This window comes from Loxodonta africana, chromosome 7 (assembly GCF_030014295.1).
Source record: "Loxodonta africana isolate mLoxAfr1 chromosome 7, mLoxAfr1.hap2, whole genome shotgun sequence".
NCBI classification, from domain to species: Eukaryota; Metazoa; Chordata; class Mammalia; order Proboscidea; family Elephantidae; genus Loxodonta; species Loxodonta africana.
This window is the reverse complement of record NC_087348.1, coordinates 50,574,861-50,596,749: the sequence shown is the minus strand read 5'-3', so window position 1 is coordinate 50,596,749 and position 21,889 is coordinate 50,574,861. Positions and strand designations below refer to the sequence as shown.

Sequence of the window (21,889 nt, the reverse complement as noted above, 5' to 3'; positions counted from 1 at the left end):
AAATTTTACTGCCTGAAATTCAGCTTGTCTACATACTATCAAGAGGAGCCCTGGTGCCACACTGGTTGAACACTTGGCTGCTAACTGAAAGGTTGGCAGTTCATGCCCACCAGACTGCTCAGCAGTCTGCTTCCATAAAGATTACAGCCTTGGAAACCCTAATGGGCAGTTCTACTCTGTCCTATAGGGTGGCTATGAGTCTAGATCGACTCTACAGCAAACAGCAACAACAAATATATTATCAAGACTCAGATAATAATTGTGGCTAGTTAAAGACATTTGGATTATCTAAGATATTGGCGGTCATAATTATAAGATCCTGGAACCACATTTATGGACAGCATTATCTCAAAGAAACACCTGACTAGATTTATATGATTACTATAGTCCAACAATACATAAACCCTGAATTTAGAGTTTATCAAGGGCAATTTAAGAGCCCTGGTGGCGCAGTGGTTATGGGCTCAGCTGCTAACCAAAAGGTCGGTAGTTCAAATCCACCAGCCACTCCTCAGAAATCCTATGGGGCAGTTCTACTCTGTCCTATAGGGTCGCTATGAGTCAGAATTGGCTCGACTGCAACGAGTTTGGTTTCTTTTTTGGGTTTAGTTTTAGTATAACTGATCTAACAAAACTGGTAGGTCTCATAGATCAAGGAAAAATACCTTTACAGTGTAATGTTGTAGAAATAGTGCTGGATTAGAACCATAACAAAAACTTACTCCCAGTTTTGCCACTAATTCCAGTAAGCTTATATTTTTTGTGAAATTAGCTAATCTCTAATATTTTGTTCAACCTAAAAATCTATGTTTAACTCCTTTAAATGGTTTAGGAGACATCCCTAATAACATCTACTTGCAAATAAACTGGGTAAATTATGTTTCCTGGAAGAAAATGCAACATATTAAATTGTTACCATTATCTACCTGATGGGCGGGGGGATACACTTGCTTATCAACTGGCCCTTCAGAGAATTATTTTGTTTGTTGTCTTTTTTGTTGTTGTTCCTTTGTTTACTAGTTTGTTTATTTGCTGGATTAGGTAAAGGAGTTAAGGGAAGGGAGTGGTTTGACTCTGGCACACCTCCTCTCCCTTTCTCTTTTAAGCCTAATAGCACTAGGGATAAAAAATAGGCAAGAGAAATAAGGAAAGCAAAACTCTCTTTACATGATTGGCCATAGGCCACCAATGGTGAGGAGATAAAACTTTTATTATTCACGTTAAGTTTGGTTCCATTCAATGCTGGTGGCCTCCACCAGGGCCAGCTACATAATTTGTAGGGCGCCAGTGCAAAATGAAAAAAGCAAGAAAAAAGTACCATTAAAGATACTAAAATATAAAACTTTTCCTTTCTTCCCACTCTGTCTCTCTGTTTGTCATTGTGTTGCCATGGTAAACAGGAAACCCTCAAGGGACTGCAACTTTCAGGGAGGGATATAGTCAGTACCTGGATTGGAGGTAGGCAGAGTCTCACCACCATACCCCACCCCAAAATGCTGTGCATGCGCCCAGTCCTGACCCTGTCTGCTGGCACCTAAGCCCCCACTGGGGTTGGAGGGCAACAGCAGAACATGAGCCTCCCTCCACCAATATGACCCAGTCAACAATCAGGCAGCAATCTGAGGGCAGGAGTGGTGAGGGGGGAGGCCAGGCAGGGTCCAGTCCACCAGAGGGTAGAAGAGATAACAGCTGAGAGCTCATCTGGAGAGGCAGTGGGATACAGAACCCTGCCTGAGCAAGGCCCCAAGCCCCCAGGGTATGTGCCATCGTCCTACAGGACTTAATATACAAAACTACAACACATTAAACCCTAAGGATGGGGTCCGTCTGATTGTGAGGCCCTGTGCAACTCCACTGATTGCTTGCTTGTGAAACTGGCTCTGTCTCCTACTGATGGTGGTCTCTACGTGAGAGATAAGTGTAGTTTCCTCAGGAAATGTCCAGTTTCGTCCTGCTTCCTTTGCTACCAAGAACCCCCTTAAAGGAGCAGAAATACCTTCCATTTGTCACCTCAGTGGAACATGCTCCAGGTTATTCTCTGAGTTGGACATTCCATCACTTGTCTCAGTGGCACCCAGGGAAGTTCCAGCCCCTCCACTAAACTTCATGCTCCTTCATGTGAAACCAAGGAACCACCAAGGTTCTTCTTTCTCTACTCTTCCAGGGTCACGGAGTATTGGAACAAGCACACTACACTTCAAGCCCCACTGGCACAGATTACTCCAAAAATTTTCCTCCTTGAAATTTCCAGGCCAGAATTAGACATCAGTATATATGTTCTTGGCACATTCCTAAGCTTCAAGAAGCACATACCAAGTTGTTTACCATAAACTTTCACGTTTTACTCCACTGGCACCACCAGAGTGGGCCTTCAGGTTTCTACAACTTCTCAAGCATCCATCCAGAGAACAAGGCAGTCTCTCCTTGTACCCCAATCTTTACAAGTGAGTCTCATGTAGATTCCCTCACTTAACTTCATGAAGGAAATCCTCTTCCCCTGGAGAGGTAAGAGACAAGCCTCTCTTCTTGAACACTGTACTCCCAAAACAACCACCATAACTGCTTCCCCTCTGTCTTTGATTGAATTATGTCCCCCCAAAAAATGTGTGTATCAATTCGGCTGGGCCATCATTTCTGGTATTGCGTGATTTTCCTATATGTTGTAAATCTGCCTCTATGATGTTAATGAGGGAGGATGGGCAGCAGCTGTGTTAGTGAGGCAGGACTCAGTCTAAAGACTGGATTGTGTCTTGAGGCAATCTCTTGAGATATAAAAGAGAAAAGGGAGCAGAGAGACAGGGGGACCTCATACCACAAGAAAGCAGTGCCTGGAACAGAGCGCATTTCTGGACCTGGGGTCCCTGCACAGAGAAGCTCCTGGTCTGGGGGAATACTGATGAGAAGGCTGACAGAGAAAGAAAGCCTTCCCCTGGAGCGGATGCCCCGAATTTGAACTTTTAGCCTACTTTACTGTGAAGAAATAAATTTCTCCTCGTTAAAGCCATCTACTTGTGGTATTTCTGTTACAGCAGCACTAGATGACTAAGAAACCCTCCCTAATCATTGTCTTATATATACTGAAGAAAGGATAATGGGGTGATTGTGGTGGTAATACAACCAGTTGTATCAAATTCCCAAACTTCCGGAAGCTCACTGATTGCTCTCTTAGGACATAGTGATATTTATCCCCTTTTTGGAGTTTTCAGCCTTGAACACAATTCCAAAACAAAGAAAAAAAATCTCACTCCTCCTCTTACAAAATGAAATTAGATATTTAATAAAATTCAATATTTGACTAGTAACCTAGATGTTGAAAAAAATACATTCATTACTTTAGACACTGATGCCAAATTGATGAAGGAGGCCAATAAAATGGGAGGCCAATATCTTACCCCTAAAATTGAAAATAATCTTGATAAAGTTGGATAGGTGAATGCAACTAAACAGGCAAAGCTTATTAAGTGGAAATATACTGAAGAAAAATATAACCTGATTATTTTCTTTTAGCACCTTCAATTCTGCCTTCATTTCTGCATTAGCTTGAGTCTGTTGCTGAAGTAACTGCTGCATATGTTGAAAAGAAATGATGACATTCTTGAAAAAAAGTATAAGTATTATGTGTCAGTTGAAAAACTTTTAAGATAGGTATGTTTCTGAATTTATTCTTCAAATACATTTTCAAGTTTCTTAACTCATTTTCTTTATACACTGAAACCTGTGAGAGCCGGAATTCAATGGAACTGTCTTATTTTTCTCGGTATTCCAAGTTTTCCACCTTTGACATGGTGCAGTCTTACCATTTTTCTATTGCTCTCTATTAGTGGAAAATATTTGAATTTTCCATCTCTGACAAGTTTCCACCTTACATAGGTTCCAGCTTTCACGGGTTTTACTGTAATTTAATTTCAATACTGTCACACTTTACTAACTTAATATCTAAAATAAATTATATCACATACTTCCTACAAAGTATTGTTCCAAGAGACCCTTAAATAATTAACAAAGTTTTTTGAAATGGAATGCAGATCTTGAGACACTATTAAAAAATGTGTAGAATTTAAAACTAAAATAAAACTTTGTTGGCTTCTCCAACACATAGTAAATATATAACTACTATAATGTCATACTGCAAATGGGCCAGGATGTATATGGAATCAAATGGAGAAAAATTGAAGAGAAAAATAGAAACGGTACATTTTCTTTCACACATCTTTTTTCTTTCTATAGAAGAATTATAAATATTAAATCAATTCAAATGATAATATAATGAATGACCAAAACAATCATGCATTAAGCATACATACATTTCAGTATTTCTCTGCTAGGGTTACATTAAACTATCAAGAAAAAAACTGATTTATTTTTAATGGGCATATATGTGAGACTTGGTTAAAAAGGTACACGTGTCCATTCAGTGGGCATTAACTGAGTGCCCACTGTGCTGGGCATTAACCTAGACATGGTTCCATTTGTTATTTAATTTGTTTATTCCCCATATTGTATCTAATTTTTAAAACATTTACTGGCTTCCAAAATATAATTGTTTACCTGCTTTTCTTCTTGAATGCGGGAAATCTCTTCATTAATCTTCTTATTTAATTCCAATTCCTTAAAAATTTGAATAATTTTAAAGTTATAAAATTCAGCAAATACTACATTCATCTAAATGCTCAACAAATTTGGAGTGGCATAACCTATTATTACTCCAGAGTACCTCACATTTGCTTGTAGCTGAAGCAGTAACTCCAGTGAATTGAAGAAGGTATCAGAAGCCCAGTATAATCTGGTGCAAACTTATAAATGTTAACATTAGAAACAACACAATTGCCACATAAACCAGAGACTACATCAGCCTGAGACCAGAAGAACTAGATGGTGCCCAGCTACCACTGATCACTGCCCTGACAGGGAACACAACAGAGAATCCCTGGTGGAGCAGGAGAACAGTGGGATGCAGATCTCAAATTCTTGTAAAAAGACCAGACTTAATGGTCTGACTAAGACTAGAAGGACCCTGGAGATCATGGCCCCTGGGCCCTTTGTTCACCCAAGATTGGAACCATTCCTAAAGCCAACTCTCCAGACGGGGAGTGGACTGGACTATAAGATAGTTTATGATACTGGTGAGGAATGTGCTTCTTGGCTCAAGTAAACACATTAGACTATGTGGGCAACTCCTGTCTGGAGGTGAGACGAGAAGGCAGAGGGGGACAGGAGCTGGTTGAATGGACACGGGGAATACAGGGTGGAGAGGAGGAATGTGCTGTCTCATTAGGAGGAGAGCAGCTAGGAGTACATAGCAAGGTGTGTATAATTTTTTGTATGAGAGACTGACTTGATTTGTAAACTTTCACTTAAAGCATAATAAATTAATTTTAAAAAAACTGACAGAATTTCTCAACTCTAAAAGCTGTTCTGTAGATACCATCATACAACAAGATTATCTGACACGATGTTAAAGTGGGGCTAAAATTATTATAGTCAAATTTTGTTGGCCCAAAATCTTGCTAAGGACAAACATAAATAATTTAAAAACAGATTATATATTTAATTTTTTACTATGTATATTAACTTCCTATAGAAGGAAATTTTTGTGTTATAATCCTTAAATTTCCATAAATATTTCTGAAAAGACTAATATAGTAAAAATGAACACATTTAATTAAATACCATATTGAGTCTTTCTTGAAGTTCTTGAAATTTCCGTTCTTTAATTGTTAGATTGGTGTTTTCTTCTCCCATCTTATACTGACATGTGACTTTGGACTTTATCAAGTCTGAGGTTACTTTTTTTAGTTCCTGTAAGAAACATATCAAACAGAAAAGTCAGTATATTTCATATAAGCAAGGTATATTCCTGACAGTTTTAAAAGTCCACCTTCAAACTTGCTATATTTTGTTTGCTATATTTTATGTGTCAAGATATTACTGGCCCATCAAGGTCTAATCCCCCTAGTTCCCTTGTAAGGATAGCCAACATGGGAATGCAATCTATGCCTATGGAATAGCAAAGCCAACCACGCAGGGACAGGATGCATAATCTTGGATCTTAAAAAGAGGGCACTAACTAAATGAAATAGCAACCAGAGTTACGGTGTTTTCATTCATCACTTATTTAGCAAACATCTTCTGAGATAAAAAGAAAATAAAGGATTCTCAGCTCCCAAGTTGATTACCATCTTAAAAGAAAAATTTACGTAAGAAATAATTACTGTATGTTACGCAAATAACACGCACCTTCTACATTCGTTTGCCAACTGCTCCCTACCTCCTGAGAGGTATTTTCGTAAGCAGGTTGTGCTAATTTTTTTTTTTTTACAGCAATATGTAAAAAAAAAAAAATTGACATAGCATAAAAATACAGTACAGGTAATCCATCGTAAGCCAGTTCTGACATAAGTTGAATACTTTTTTTCAAGTTTTCATTATTATTGCCTTTTATCATCAGTATCTTAACAAATCTGATCTTTACTTGTCTTTGGGGGTTAGAAACATTACATATAAACTTATAGATATATTTTAAAACATACATACACACATAAAAAATACACAAATTACAAAAATTTGATGATGAAGACGAGTTGGACAATGTTGGCATTTTGTCAGTTGAAGTAATAACTCTATTTGTGGAAGGCTCTGGATCATCAGAATTATCCCTGAGAATGGGGATGGTGTTTCTAGTCAGAAAATTAGTGAGAGTTGTCTGTATTTCTTTTTTTCTTCATATATTCGTGGTAACATCTCACTGCTTCACAAATCCACCTATCAACATTAAAAAAGTCATAAGTATTCGGGTCCATGTTTTCAAGCAACTGAAGCCCCTGAATTAGTGTACAAAACTAAATCTGTACAGCAGTGTTCTGACGAGTAAATCATAAAACTGAACATCTGTGAGTGAATGAGAATGATAACTTCAGCAAATTACATGCTGCGACATTGTATGTAGTACACATTACTAAGATGTACAAAAAAATGGAAGTCTTAAGTGCAGTTTGTTGTAACCTGAATACATTGTAGGACCACCTGTACAATACAATGCAATGAGTGCTATAACATGGGAATTTACAAGAAGTGTAAAGGAGAAAACAATTTGGTTGAGGGCATCAAGAAGGCATTACAGGAAAAGGTGGTATTTGAACTGAGTCTTTAAGGATAAATTTGCAGAGAGGACAAAAACGGCTACACATTCTAGGTAAAGGTTCTATATGCACAAAGGTACAGAAACACGAAAGAGCATGGTATTTTTCAGGGAAACAGAACCAACATGACATGGCTGGAGCACTGGGGCATGGAAGGAGGGATAGAGCATTGGTTGTTACGGCTGAAAATTTGGAAGGATTCAAAATATTCAAAGAGATTTGTATGCCAAGCCAAAGGGTTTGAATTTTATCCTATAGGCAACAGGGAATCAACTGATGAAGGATTTTGAGACTGATACAACGTTTGCATTTTTAGAAAAATAACTCTGGCAATGTTGCAGAGGGTGGAATTGAAGAGGAGTGTAAAGAAGAGACTGTAAAAAAAAAAAAAAAAAAGGCTTCATTTGTGAAATTGCATGCTCATTCAATTCAGCAGGTACCAACCAAACACATTAAAATTTTTTCTCACTTGTGTTCATTTTTTCCTTTACATCCTTGAATATATATATATATATATGTAATCTCTTCATATCTGACTTATGTAGGGGTATTTTTTTAATTGTACTTTAGATGAAGGTTTACAGAACTAATTTCTCATTAAACAGTTAGTTTACATATTGTTTTATGACATTGGTTAACAACCCCATGACATGTCAACACTCTCCCTTCTCAGCCTTGGGTTGCCTATTACCACCTTTCCTGTCCCATTCTGCCTTCCAGTTCTTGCCCCTGTGCTGGTGTGCCCCTTTAATCTCGTTTTGTTTTACAGGCCTGTCTAATCTTTGACTGAAGGGTGAACCTCAGGAGTGACTTCGTTACTGAGCCGAAAGGGTGTCTGGGAGCCATACTCTCAGGGTTTCTCCAGTCTCTGTCAGGCCAGCAAGTCTAGTCTTTCTTTTTGAGTTAAAACTTTGTTCTACATTTTTCTCCAGGTCTGTCCACGACCCTCTATTGTGATCCCTGTCAGGGCAGTCAGTGGTGGTAGCCGGCACCATCTAGTTGTACTGGACTCAGTCTGGTAGAGGCCGTGGTAGATGTGGTACATTAGTTCTCTGGACTAATCTTCCCCTTGTATCGTTAGTTTTCTTCATTCTTCCTTGCTCCCAAAGGTGTGAGACCAGTGGAGTATTCTAGATGGCCACTCACAGGCTTTTAAGACCCCAGATGCTACTCCCCAAAGTAGAATGTAGAACATTTTCTTTATAAACTATGTTATGCCAATTGAGCTAGATGTTCCCCGAGTCCATGGTCCCCACAGCCCTCAGCCAAGCAATTCAATCCCTCAGGGAGTTTGCATGTGTCTATGGAAGTTCCATGACCTTGTCTTGTACGAGTTGTGCTGGCTTCCCCAGTACTGTGTGCTGTCTTACCCTTCACCAAAGTTACTAGTTATCTATTGTCTATTTAGTGCTTTTCCATCCCCACCCCTCTCCTCCCTCATAACCATCAAAGATTGTTTCTTTTTGTGTGTAAACCTTTTCATGAGTTTTTACAGTAGCAGGCTCATACAATATCTGTCCTTTTGTGATTGACTTATTTCAGTCAGCATTATGCCCTCAAGATTCATCCATGTTATGAGATGCGTCACAGATTCATCATTGTTCTTTAGTGTTGCACAATACTCCGTTGCGTAGTTTCTTTATCCATTCATCTGTATGGGCATCTAGGTTGTTTCCATTTTTTACTACTGTGAACAATACTGCAATGAGCATGAGTAAGCATATGTCTATTCCTGTGACGACTCTTATTTCTGTAGGATATGTTCCTAGGAGTAGGTTGCTGGATCGTATGGTATTTCTATTTCTAGCTTTCTAAGGAAGCACCATATCGTTTTCCAAAATGGTTGTATCATTTTGCATTCCCATCAGCAGTGCCTAAGAGTTCCGATATCTCCACAACCTCTCCAACATTTGTTATTTCCTGTTTTTTGATTCGTGCCAGTAATGCTGGGGTGAGATGGTATCTTGTCGTGGTTTTGATTTGCATTTCTTTAATGGCTAGAGATCGCAAGTATTTCCTCATGTGTCTGTCGGCCGCTCAAATGTCTTCTTTGGTGAACTGTTCATTTCCTTTGCCCATTTTTAATTGGATTATTTGTCTTTTTGTTGTAGAGGTGTTGGATTTTCTTGCAGAGTTTAGAGATTAGGCCTTTGATTTATAATAGCCAATTTTTTTCCCCCAGTCTGTAGGTTTTCTTTTTACTCTCTTGGTGAAGTCTTTTGATGAGCATAAAGTGTTTAATTTTTAGAAGATCCCAGTTATCTAGCTTATCTTCTGGAGTGTGTGTGTTGTTGGTTGTGGTTTGTATCCTGTTAATGCTGCAAACACATTAAAATTTTGACATACCAACTTCTGTACTGGTGTGAGTATACAGCTGTTGTGTGTATACTGGTTATACTAAACACTCGACGATCTGATTTTCATAGTTTCTCAAGGATACTTGACTACACAGGACCTGAACACCTTTTGTATTTGGAGGAACTCTACCTTTTTAAAAGTCCACTGCCCACTAGAGAAGCCAGAAATGCCAGATACTAGTTTTATAAGCCTGTATCCAGGCTCTGCTAATCGGATGCTCCTGTCTTGGATATTGGATTGGAAACAGTGATGCTGTTGCAGCAGCAGCTGCATCCAGAGTGGCAATGTAAGCTGCAATATACAGTGAATGGCAGTGGAAACTGGCTTTATGCCATGATTCTGACTCTGGTCTTAGATACTGCATAGGCTTCCTTGTTTCTGACCATTTTCCAAATCTGAGATAACCAATTTCCTTCCAATAAATTCCTTTGCTGCCTAAATCAGTTTCTAATTAAGAATACTGACTAATATACTTCTATTAGTTTGGAGAGAGCTAGTCATTATAGAAATAGGATATAGTTCAAGCATGTAGGGAGAAAGAGCAATTGGGAGGTCAGAAGGAATTTCAGACTTTCTTATCTGATAAAATATTTAAAGGGCAAACTGAGGCTGTGTTTCAGCTATTACCCTGAAAGCCTTTACTAATAATCTACCTTAGCTATGGTGCAGAAAAACTGTATCCATCAAAGCTGCCTAAATCATAGTTTTAACCTAATTTTACTTGAAAGTTGAAATAATAATCCCATGCATTCTATAGTATATTAAACTTTCTTAAAGTGCTTTTTCATGCATTTTATTATTTTATATTTATAGCATATATAAAACAGAAAAGGCAGATATTATTATACTCATAAACGAGAATAACAAAAGGAGAAAAAGAGAAAAGCAACAGAAGTATGCTCAGGGTCATGCACCTCCTTGAGATGAATATAGTTGAAAGGTTTCATTTTTTTGTTGTGGTGCTGGTGATAAAATATACACAACATAAAATCTGCCATTTTAACCATTTTCAAGGGCACAACTCAGTGGGATTAATCACACTCATAACGTACAACCATCACCAGTATTTTTTCCAAAACTTTTTCATTGCCCCAAACAGAAACTCTGTATACATTAAACAATAATTCCCCATTTCCTACCCACCCCCAGCCCACAGTAACCACTAATCTATCTTCTGTCTCTATGCATTTGTCTAGTCTGGATATTTCATATAAATGGGATCATAAAATATTTGTCCTTTTGTGTCTGGCTTATTTCACTTAGCATAATGTTTTCAAGGTTCATTCATGTTGTAGTATGTATCAGAATTTCATTCCTTTTCATGGCAAAAGTGGAGCTTCCAGGCCACTTCTGAAATCAGTCAATGAAAACTCTATGGCTCACAATGGCCCTATCTGCAATAGATCATGAGGATGGTGCAGGACCTGGGCAGTGTTCTGTTGTGGATGGGGTTGCCATGACTCGGAGGCCGACTCGATGGTAACTAACAACAATACGTACATGCCATGTTATGTTTATCCATTCACCTACTGATGAACACTTAGATTGTTTCTACCTTCTGACTATTGTAAATAATGCTGCAATGAACATTGGTGTACAAGTATATCTGAGTCCCTGCTTTCAATTATTTTGGAAGGTTTAGTTTTAAGGAAAAGGTGAAGTGATTAGTTAAGACAAACAGAACAAATGATAAATATTGTATTATGCAGACAGAAATAAGCTAGTAGGCAAAGCAGATGGGACTGAAGTACTAGAGGTAGAGGGAACAGATTTGAGAGTGCAATGGTACAGACAATAGAAAAGGATGTTCTGGTTGGAGAAAGAAGAGGGCTGAATGAAAGAGCCCAAAGGAAGCATAGTGTGTAATGATGAGTTTCAAAGCAGGGACATGCTAGAGTCAAGGAGTATAAAAAAAAAAAAAAAAAAAGGAGTATAAGAAGGTGGTAATTTAGGAGTCTGAATGGTCAAAAAAGTTCCCTTTTAACAAATATATGATTTTGAGTGGGGAATACAGAAAAGAAAGAAGCTTGTGAATAAACTGCTTATTCTGCTACTATTACCAGTGGAATGGTTAAGATCACAGACTCTATAGCCACGTTTATCTGGGTTCCAATCCGGGCTTTATTTTCCTTGTTGTATTTTTAAACAACTTACTTAATTTCACTCTGCCTCAAGCTCCTCATCTTTAAAATGGAGATAATTTTTTAAAAGCTAACAAATTTCCTGGCATATAACAACCCAGGCAACAACTATTTGTTGAGCATTAACTATGTGCCAAGCACTGTTTAAGAGCTTCTAACCAAAAGGTTGGCAGTTGGAATCCACCAGCTGCTCCTTGGAAACCCTATGGGGCAGTTCTATTGTGCTATAGGGTTACTATGAGTTGGAATCGACTTGATGGCAATCCGTTCTTTTTTTTTTTGGCCCCCAAGGGATTCTATGATTGCTAAAGCTTTAGTATGATGTAGAATTATTTACCCTACTTGTAAAAGAAGTTACTCTGAAGTCTTAATAAGTGATATGAATAATTAAGTATTCTTTTTATGTATTTAAAAAATTGATTCTCTCATAACTGAAAACAGGAAGTTTTCCTGTCGACTATAAGCTTCTCAAGGAAAAGCGCCATGTTGCATACTTAGTTTAATATTCCATAACACTTTGATAAATATTTGATTAATATTTCTAGTATTATACAGTATTGATTCAAATATCATCTGAGTGACAGACATCTTTCATGCTGAACTGATTCATGACTGTTCTATTTTTTTAAAAAGATACCAACGATATAGGCTTTAAAATAATGTATACCTTTCTATATAAAATATTTCTAAAAACTTGCTTTCAAGCTGTTTTTTTAATACACTATGATGATGACTTCTAACTCTTTGATTACTATTGGGTTAGCAGTATACTGCTTTTTATGCCTCTAGACCTCAGATGTAGGGCATTATTCCAGTTCTAATGCATTTAGCGACAAGGTGGGTCCCTTTTGAAATCTGTGAAGCTCAGCAGACAGGGGTTGGAGCCTCATTGTTATGTAGGCTAAACATTCTACTAGGTGATGCTTCCTGGATGTGTTAGTTTCGTAAACTTTTGCCTTTTTTCCCTTTATTTCTGTGAGATAAGGCTTGCAAAGATAATTACGGCTTTCCTGCATGATATTTAGGGAGCCCTGATGGATTCGTTTTGGTTTTTCTGTGCCATATTTGGAAAATCAAAGGTTCCCCATGTAACATACTGGAAAGGTGCCCACAATATATAACTATTCATATAGTTCTCATTGGTATACTGTCATTCCACAGATCAGTGGCACCACAGGGCCACTTGTCTCATTGGTGGCTTGTATTACCAGTCCATATTTCTCAAAATCTGTATTACCAACCAAAAATTTAAACACACTCAATTAGTAAGCATGCATTCTAATACTGAAAACACATGCCATCCAAAAAAAAAAAAAAAATTAAGGAGAAAAATGTAGTAATGGAAGGGTCTTAAAGGAAAACTTAAAACCATTTTTTTAGAATTTTAATTTTTTAAAAACTTTTATTGTGCTTTAAGTGAAACTTTACAAATCAAGTCAGTCTCTCACACAAAAACTTATACACACCTTGCTACATACTCCCAGTTGCTCTCCCCCTCATGAGACAGCCCGCTCCCTCCCTCTGCTCTCTCTTTTCATGTCCATTCCGCCAGCTTCTAACCCCCTCTACCCTCTCATCTCCAGACAGGAGATGCCAACATAGTCTCAAGTGTCCACCTAATCCAAGAAGCTCACTCCTCACCAGCATCCTTCTCCATCCCATTGTCCAGTCCAATCCCTGTCTGAAGAGTCGGCTTTGGGAATGGTTCCTGTCCTGGGCCAACAGAAGGTCTGGGGGCCATGACCACCGGGGTCCTTCCAGTCTCAATCAGACCATTAAGTCTGGTCTTTTTACAAGAATTTGGGATCTGCATCCTACTGCTTTCCTGTTCCCTCAGGGGTTCTCTGCTGTGTTCCATGTCAGGGCAGTCATCAGTTGTAGCCAGGCACCATCTAGTTCTTCCGGTCTCAGGCTGATGTATTCTCTGGGTTATGTGGCCCTTTCTGTCTCTTGAGTTCATAATTACCTTGTGTCCTTGGTGTTCTTCATTCTCCTTTGGTCCAGGTGGGTTGAGACCAATTGATGCATCTTAGATGGCCGCTTGCTAGTGTTTAAGACCTCAGATACCACTCTCCAAAGTGGGATGCAGAATGTTTTCTTACTAGATTTTATTATGCCAATTGACTTAGATGTCCCCTGAAACCATGGTCCCCAAACCCCTGCCCCTGCTGCACTAGCCTTCAAAGAACTTGAGAAATAGTTTAAACAGAGAAGAAAATATTCTTTGATGGTTACGAGAGGAGGGAGGTAAGGAGGATAGGAGGGGGTATTCACTAATTAGATAGTAGATAAGAACTACTTTAGGTGAAAGGGAAGACAATACATAATACAGGCGAGGTTAGCACAAATGGACTAAACCAAAAGGAATTTTAATTTTTTTATGTTGGGTTTTCTTAAAGCAAATACGGCTGTATAAATTAAATGAACATTCAAATAATTTAGAAAGTAAATTATTGGATGCCTTGTTTTATAATAGTGATCCATTCCAGGTTTATTTCTAAGACACAATGCCCTATTGATAAAAGCACAATTAAACTAAGAGACAGAAAACCAGTATATGGATAACAAAAACAAGAATTAATAATTTCTGAAGTCTTTCTTTTATATATTAATTACTTAATCTGAAAGCATAATAAATTAATATCAGAGACCTCCACGAGATGATTTTCCACTTAAAACATGCTTTTGATTTTATAACCTTTATAGTCTTTTAAGTATCCTGAACTTTTAGAGCATTGTCTGTTTTCTAAGGATTTTATTCAAAGCAAATAAACAGCACATGCTTTGATCTCATTAAATTACAACTTACAGTTCTTAGAGTCATAAATATAATGTTCTTTTCTCCTTCACCCCTCCTTTTCTGGTACAGAGTAGTCTGTTTAATATCAGTCTCTCCTTGAGCACTCTGACGTTTACTCAGACAAATAGCAGAGGTTATGAATGCTGCTCACTGATAGTATCGGGAAATCTTCATGATTGCCATAATGGAGAACCCAGCATTCGGAACTGTAATACCTAGTTTTATCTAACAATTAAGTTCGGTCTGTTTAACTTTTCTCCACAAAAAAAAAAAAAAAAAGGAATTCCATCTTATCACAAACCAATAACTTAACTGTCCTGGACAAAATCATACTACAGCATAAAAGAAAAATGAAAATCACCTTTTGGAGAGTTAATGATTAGAAGTTTTAAATAAATGATATAACCAATGTTACTAGACTTGATTAGCTTCTGAAAAAAGAGCCAAAAAAGAAAAAAGCTTTTCCTAAACTTAAAAATCAGAGCTATATAAATAATACAAAACACAAATTACCCTACCTAGAATGTCTAAAAATTTGGCTCTTAAAATGTATTTAAAATTTTTCATCCTGTCAGCTCCTCAGACTCTTTAGTCTCAAAGGTAAGAAGACTCTCACTTTACCCTTCTGTATGATCTCTCTTCCAAGAACAATTTGGCAGCACGGTCACTGACTGTAATGCTCTCTAGAGTGACAGAGGCCACCACTGCATACCCATCAATACATTTAGGTATCCCTGGCCTAAGCCCCAACATACAGGAAAAAGAGGCTAGTGTGATCAAGATCACCATTCCACTCATGCACAGAAAGAGATATTCTTCACCCTCTTGTGTAAATCTGCCAAGGACATCTCACCATGGATTTACATGAACCTCGTCCTCGTCTATAGGTCAGAGTTTAAACCATATGTTAGAAATATAACAGTCTATTGCATTACAAAGAAATCTAGTGTTTTTATTTAATGTGAAAAATACATAATTTAGTCAAAAAATTTGAGGTATAATCTTTTCATAATGCAAAGATTAACTGAATTCATTGAATTTGAAGGAAATAAAGGCATAGGAATATTTTACTACAATAACCAAAGTTAATAGGGATTATTATTATATTATTTAATCATTTAAGTCATCGATAAAAATATTCAATAAAAAATAGATGAAAGAACTGAAACTGAAGAGACATTGCTTAAAATGTCTTATTCACAACCACTGAGTCAGTTATTTGCTATTTATATTTGCATTTGAAGTTTATATTATACAAATGAATGGTCCTTTTAACAATTCTGATTTGGGACTCCAGGCAAATTTTTTAAATTACAGCTTTTTCTCCTTATATTAAAAAGGGGTAAACATGAGTCAGAATCAACTTGACAGCAACTGACAACATCTTCCATGTTATAGAAAGTGACTGAAAATAAATGTTTCTGTATCTAAATTCTCCTCTTAGGTAGTTTGCTGGATAGACATAGGCTTTTAAAGGGCAGAAATATGTGATTACCACCGTCTATTTTAGTTCTACACTCAGCTACACCTTTGCACTTAATTTCTGGATTCCTCAGGTATAAGAATAGAATCCAATTTAGTGAGCATTTTAAGATCAACGACCTACATATAGAACTGTCAATAGTGTCAAAAATATTAATAGTCTCTGAAATCTGGCTTAGCATTTAGACACCATTCTCAATCTTTATCCTAAATGCCCCAGATTTCCTTGAAATAGTATTTACAAAAGAAGTAGTAAAAAATTCCTAATTGCTTGAATTATACATTAAAGTAAATGTTATCCATCTGATTGTACAAAACACTCTTCTTCAAAACTTATACTTATGTCTCTAGGTCCTTAATAAACCTTAAATTATAGTAACATTATACTTAAATATAAAAATAATTAAATTGCATGTATATAAAACTATAAATGCTTAGAGTCCCCCCCCTTTTAAATGCAGAATCCTTTATGTTCAAAATAACTACATTGATCCAAATTAGTGGGAATTCTCTTTCCTCAAAATTAATGATGCATTTGAACACCACCACTCATATTCTTTTATCCTTCAAGACCAAAATACATGTTTGAAAAGCATCTAGGTGAGGTTATGGTTGTAATCTTTGACTTGAAACAAAATTTTCTCTGTACGAAATCAACTAGTCTATACAGAAACAAAATTCACAAACTTGGCCTTACTAATGTTATAGTCTAATCAAGTGTATTTGTCAAAATCCCAACAGGAAGCAACTGGCACTCATAAATTAGGATAATTTGCAAAGCTGTGGACAGGATATAAAGAACCACAAGGGATGGTACAAGTTCCAAGAGCTAACAGCAATGGAACTGTCACCCCTAGGCATAAAAGGACAAGAAAAGAGATTACTGGAACTCATAGGAGAGAGTTATGTAAATTAGGCTAACTTGATCTGTTTAGGAACATGGTCAGCCAGAAGGGACATCAGAGGGAGGGAACCAAGAGAATAAATACCCCGATTCACTCTCTTTCCTCCCTCAGATTTCCTGCCCTTGCTTTCCATTGGCCCAACCCAACCGGAAGCAAGAGCATATGAGAGCCCACTGATGCAAGCCAAAAAGGTCAGTCTTCCATGGAGAAAGAGGGATGAATACTGGTGGAGAGTGGATCTGGAGGGACAAATGGAAGGTATTTTACACATCAATAAATAACTACAAAGTAAATGCTATTTATTAATATAATTTTAAATGGCACTCAGTAAATGTTTCAAAACTTGTATTGAGTGCCAGTAAGGATATATACTCAATTTCCTCAGGCGCAGGGAGGTGGTCCTAAAAGTATTTAAAGTACTATTATTTGAGATGGGGCTTTGGAGGGAGTGAGGAAAGGAAAAGAGAGGCCACTCTCTGAAGAAAGAACAAGGTCTTGCTTACTTCTTTTTCCTCTCACACCATTTTCCCCTTATACCAGTTAGGATAATTTAGTCACAAATAATGGAAAACTGAACTGACCCTAGTAAAACTGGCTTAAATATTAATGGGGATTTATTAGCTGACATAACTGAAAAGTCTAATGGTAGAGCAAGACGCAGGTTGGTTGATCCAGAGACTCAACAATGTTATTAAAGAACAGGTTTCTTTCTGTCTCACCAGTCTGTCTTCTACACTGTCGGGTTCTTCCTTTTTGTCTTCTTTCATGGTTGCTGGATGGCTGCCAGTCACAGTGGAGAATACATGCTTTCTGGTTTATAACTACTAGCTAAGGTCCACTGTTGGTAGAGGGTCAGCGAAAAATAGGAAGCCCCTCAAAGAGATGGATTGACACAGTGGCTGCAACAATGGCCTCAAGCATAACAATGATTATGAGCATGGCCCAGGACAGGGCAGTGTTTTGTTCTGTAGTACATAAGGTTGTTGTGAGTTGGAACTGACTCAACCACACCTAACAACAACAAAGGTCCATTGTCCATTCCTGAACCAACAGCTGTGGCCAGAGGAATGGAATATGTGTATGGCCTTCTGCCAATTTATGGCTCAGCTCTAAAACTGGGAGCATGAAAACAAAAATGTATATAGGGTTAGGAAGGAGAGAAAGGAATACTGACGCTCAATAAACAACAAATAAATGTTGAATGCACCCATTTGCTCATGATGTTCCAGGCATACCAGACTTTTTCTAATTTCTCAAATATATTAAACTCTTTCTTGCCTCAAAGCTTTTGCACATGTTGTTCCCCTTGCCTATGACATTATTCTTGTCCTTCCCACACCCCTTTGCCTGACTATCTCCCATTCATGTGCATCCAAAGAAGCTTTCTCTGATCCCCAGTCTAAATAAGGTCACTTATTATAATGTCATTTTAGTTTTTCTTTGTATCACTTAAAACAGTTTTAAATTATTTGATTTATATGGCTATTTGGTTTATGTCTAACTCCTCCATTAGACTGTAAACTTCACAATAGCAGGAACATGTTCTATTTTCTTCATAGCTGTATCCTTAGTGCTATACAGTACCTGGCACATGAAGGTCACTTAATAAACACTGAATAATGAATGAATAAATGGTGCTAACAAGGCCTAAAAAAACAGTGAATGCCTATTGATTATTCCTGTCACCATAAAAATGCATGCTACTCGTTACAAATCGAAGAAACAATATTTTGAATAGATTAAAACAAATTTGTTCATTAAATTTATGGGAATCATAACAAAGTTTATGAGGCTCTGTTAAAAATAGTTTAGTTATCTTCCTACCAAAAACAACCTACCCAACTATTTTCTAGTAATATTCCATAAGGCTAAATTATTTTAGACTATAATTTTTACATAGTGCTGTAAAACTTTATCAATCATACCTTCTTTAAACTGCATAATTCAAATTCTTGTTTTTTATTTAAAGCTGACAATCTTTTGTTTAACTGTATTGCTTCCTGTACTGCAATTCAAAAGACATTTAGGAAAACATTATGTGCAATATACATCTTAAAGAACACATCACTAACACGAATGAGGGACAAACAGCCCCAATGTAATATATATAATTGTTACTAAGAATTTAACTGATACTCACTAAATTACCATTTACCATTATCATACAGCAACAGTAAAGTCAATTTAATCATTATAAAAAGACCATTTAAACATTCCGTATAGAGCATGTAAGTTTAAAAAAGGTAGTGCCTACCATTTCGTTCTAACTTCTCATGATTCTCTTTTACCAATCCAAATTGACCTGTTATGATGGCATAGTATTTCTCAATTTCATTCAGTTGCTTATGATGATCTTCTTTAGCCAGAAAATGTAACTGAACCTTTTGCTCCTATTTTGAAGAGTAATTTTAAATGTTACATAAACACATTGTGGTAAACAACTGTTACTAATATATCACATACAGAGGTCATGAAAAGTTCTGAGTACACCATAGGAAGGAAATGTTAATGACATTTCTAGATCTAAGTAAAATAAAACAAATGTTTTTGCCTGTAACAAGAGTTGTCATATTTCCCTTGTTTACAATTTCTTTTTCAAAATCAACTGGCTGTTTTATTTATAGAAAAGCTAATCAGTCCAGCACTAAACTCTGTGAGAGGCAAACTAATTTAGGTTAAATTAATTATTAATTGGTAATTTATCAAGCGAGGTTGTGTCATCTATATAATGCAGGTTGTTAATGAGTCTTCCTCCAATCCCGATGCCCCGTTGCCCCGTTCTTCTTCATATAGTCCAGCTTCCTGGATTATTTGCTCAGCATACAGATTGAATAAGTATGGTGAAAGGATACAACTCTGACACACACCTTTCCTGATTTTAAACCATGCAGTATCCTGTTCTTCTGTTCAAACAACTGCATCTTGGTCTATGCACAAGTTCCTCATGAACACAATTAAGTGTTCTGGAATTTCCATTCCAGCCTTCTCTAATATTAATACACAACAAAATTATAATTTAAGTTGTACTTAATTATATTATTTTGATGAATGTGGTAGCAGTCTCAACTTTTTCAAAATTACTTTTTAATGATTTTAAGTAAGTGGCAGTATCGCTGGTAATGATTATGATAGATCAGTTCAAAGTTCCTCATGTACTTTTATGCGCTTTCCAAATTCACACTTTAGTCATGTGAATTTGTTGTGTAGCAATAATAAGCACAAACAAGTTGACAAGTGTACTCAGTCCCTGAGATCTTGTGCCTAGCCCAGTAGTTACTATAATGAATAACTAAACTATGAACAACAATGAAGCATATTCCCTTCCTCTAAAATATGACTTAAGAGCAGAGGATTATCATATTTGTAGAATATGAGTAGAAATCAAATATGATTTTACTGAAAATTGGTCTAAAATCCAAATGAATTTTCTCAGTTCGAGGAATTCTTCAAGTTTTCAATTCCAATCACTTGGCATGTAGCGTTTAGGATAAACAGGCTGTCAATACCTACAAAATTTAACAATCCTGTTAACTAAAAATGCAACAAAGATCAAAAAGATTTCATAGGCATTTCCTACATACACAGAGCTCTATTGACATTAGAGTAATTTGTGATATAGTTTATTCCAATGTCCTTTGCTAGAGGCCAAAGGTGAATTCAACTAAAATGTAGTTTCATTTGTTTGCGTGACATAATTCTGATTTTCAAATACATTAGCCTATTCAATCGCCATGATACATATTATTAAAACCTTCAAGTCACATGTACCCTGTAGCTCATAAGCCCATATGGGCTCATATGAAAGTAGCTGGCCACCCTGATTTAGTTTTGATAACTACATGAACAGTTCAGTTGCCAAATTTGCCACTAATTGTGTGCCTTTCAGCAAATAGTTTAAACTTGGGGGGAAGCAATAACAAAAAGTAGACTGGTAATACCTGCCTGAGATACTTTAGAACATTTTAAAGAAAAATATAAATAAATTGAAGGTTCTATTATTATTAAAACACTAATACTCTATACTATACCATAATATTAAATAAAGATTACCTTACTGAGGTAGCTAAAAAATAGTTGCATGCACATTGTTTTTGCTATTTTTACCTCTTTGAATTGAGTCAATTATTTTTTCTTTGGTACAATTTAAGCATTGAATGTTACACATTGAATGCAAAGAATCTATCCACAAAAAAATAATTCCAGAATTAAGTGCTTTCTGAATACGTATATAGCTCATTTTAAACAAACCTAATCTATGGAAATCAAGTGTAGTGAGAGATAAGACAGTACATGCATAATTATATATTTGCACACATACATATATATAAGCATATATGTATCTATATATAAACCAAAAGCCCATTGCCGTTGAGTCAGTTCTGACTCGTAACAACCCTACAGGACACAACAGAACTGCCCAAAGGGTTTCAAAAGAGCAGCTGATGGCTTCAAACGGCCAACCTTTTGGTTAGCAGCTGAGCTCTTAACCACTGTACCACCAGGGCTCCATAAGGCATATACTACTTTAAAAATCTAAAGTTACATTGCTTATATATGTGTGTACATACATAATATTTAAAATCATGAAGATTATTTCCAGACATGTCTTCAGTCTCAAAATATTCTACTCTGAAAAAAAAATGTGTGGTGGTTCCCAATCATATAAAAATCTTTAATATTGAAACTTTTTTTTTAATTTAAAAGTAAAATAAATCTTCTAAGTCTTTTCTTCAGAAGAAAATGATGTACAGGAGAAATAAAACACTGATCTCTCTCGGGATTACCTTAAACATGGTTTGATAAATTTTTGCTTCATTAAGCTCTATTAGCTGCTTAGTTACACAACATAATCACCTATAAACTCACCAACACAACATAGTCACCTATACAGTAGTCACTGAACACAACAGGAAAGATTTTCATCAACGACCAAATCACAATGACAGTTTGATGTTTTAAAGTTTATTTTTTAACTTTTGTTTTGTTGCATTCTCTATTAAAAATGATGTTTTGTTTTGTTTTTTTCTCCACGTGGAAAGAGGGTTTAGGTGCTTTTAAGGATAG

The 21,889-nt window shown here is 36.5% G+C and overlaps 1 protein-coding gene across 1 annotated transcript in view; it reads right to left on the bottom strand.

Annotated features, from left to right (window-relative positions):
* Window positions 1–21,889, bottom strand: part of CCDC73 (coiled-coil domain containing 73) — a 113,514-nt gene that overhangs the window by 26,653 nt on the left and 64,972 nt on the right. The window contains exons 7-11 of the mRNA XM_064289440.1: window positions 19,080–19,215; window positions 18,751–18,830; window positions 5,671–5,799; window positions 4,549–4,608; window positions 3,490–3,594 (exon numbers count right to left, since the gene is read on the bottom strand). Of these exons, the coding sequence (XP_064145510.1) occupies window positions 3,490–3,594; window positions 4,549–4,608; window positions 5,671–5,799; window positions 18,751–18,830; window positions 19,080–19,215 (510 nt within the window). The remainder of the gene's footprint in view (window positions 1–3,489; window positions 3,595–4,548; window positions 4,609–5,670; window positions 5,800–18,750; window positions 18,831–19,079; window positions 19,216–21,889) is intronic.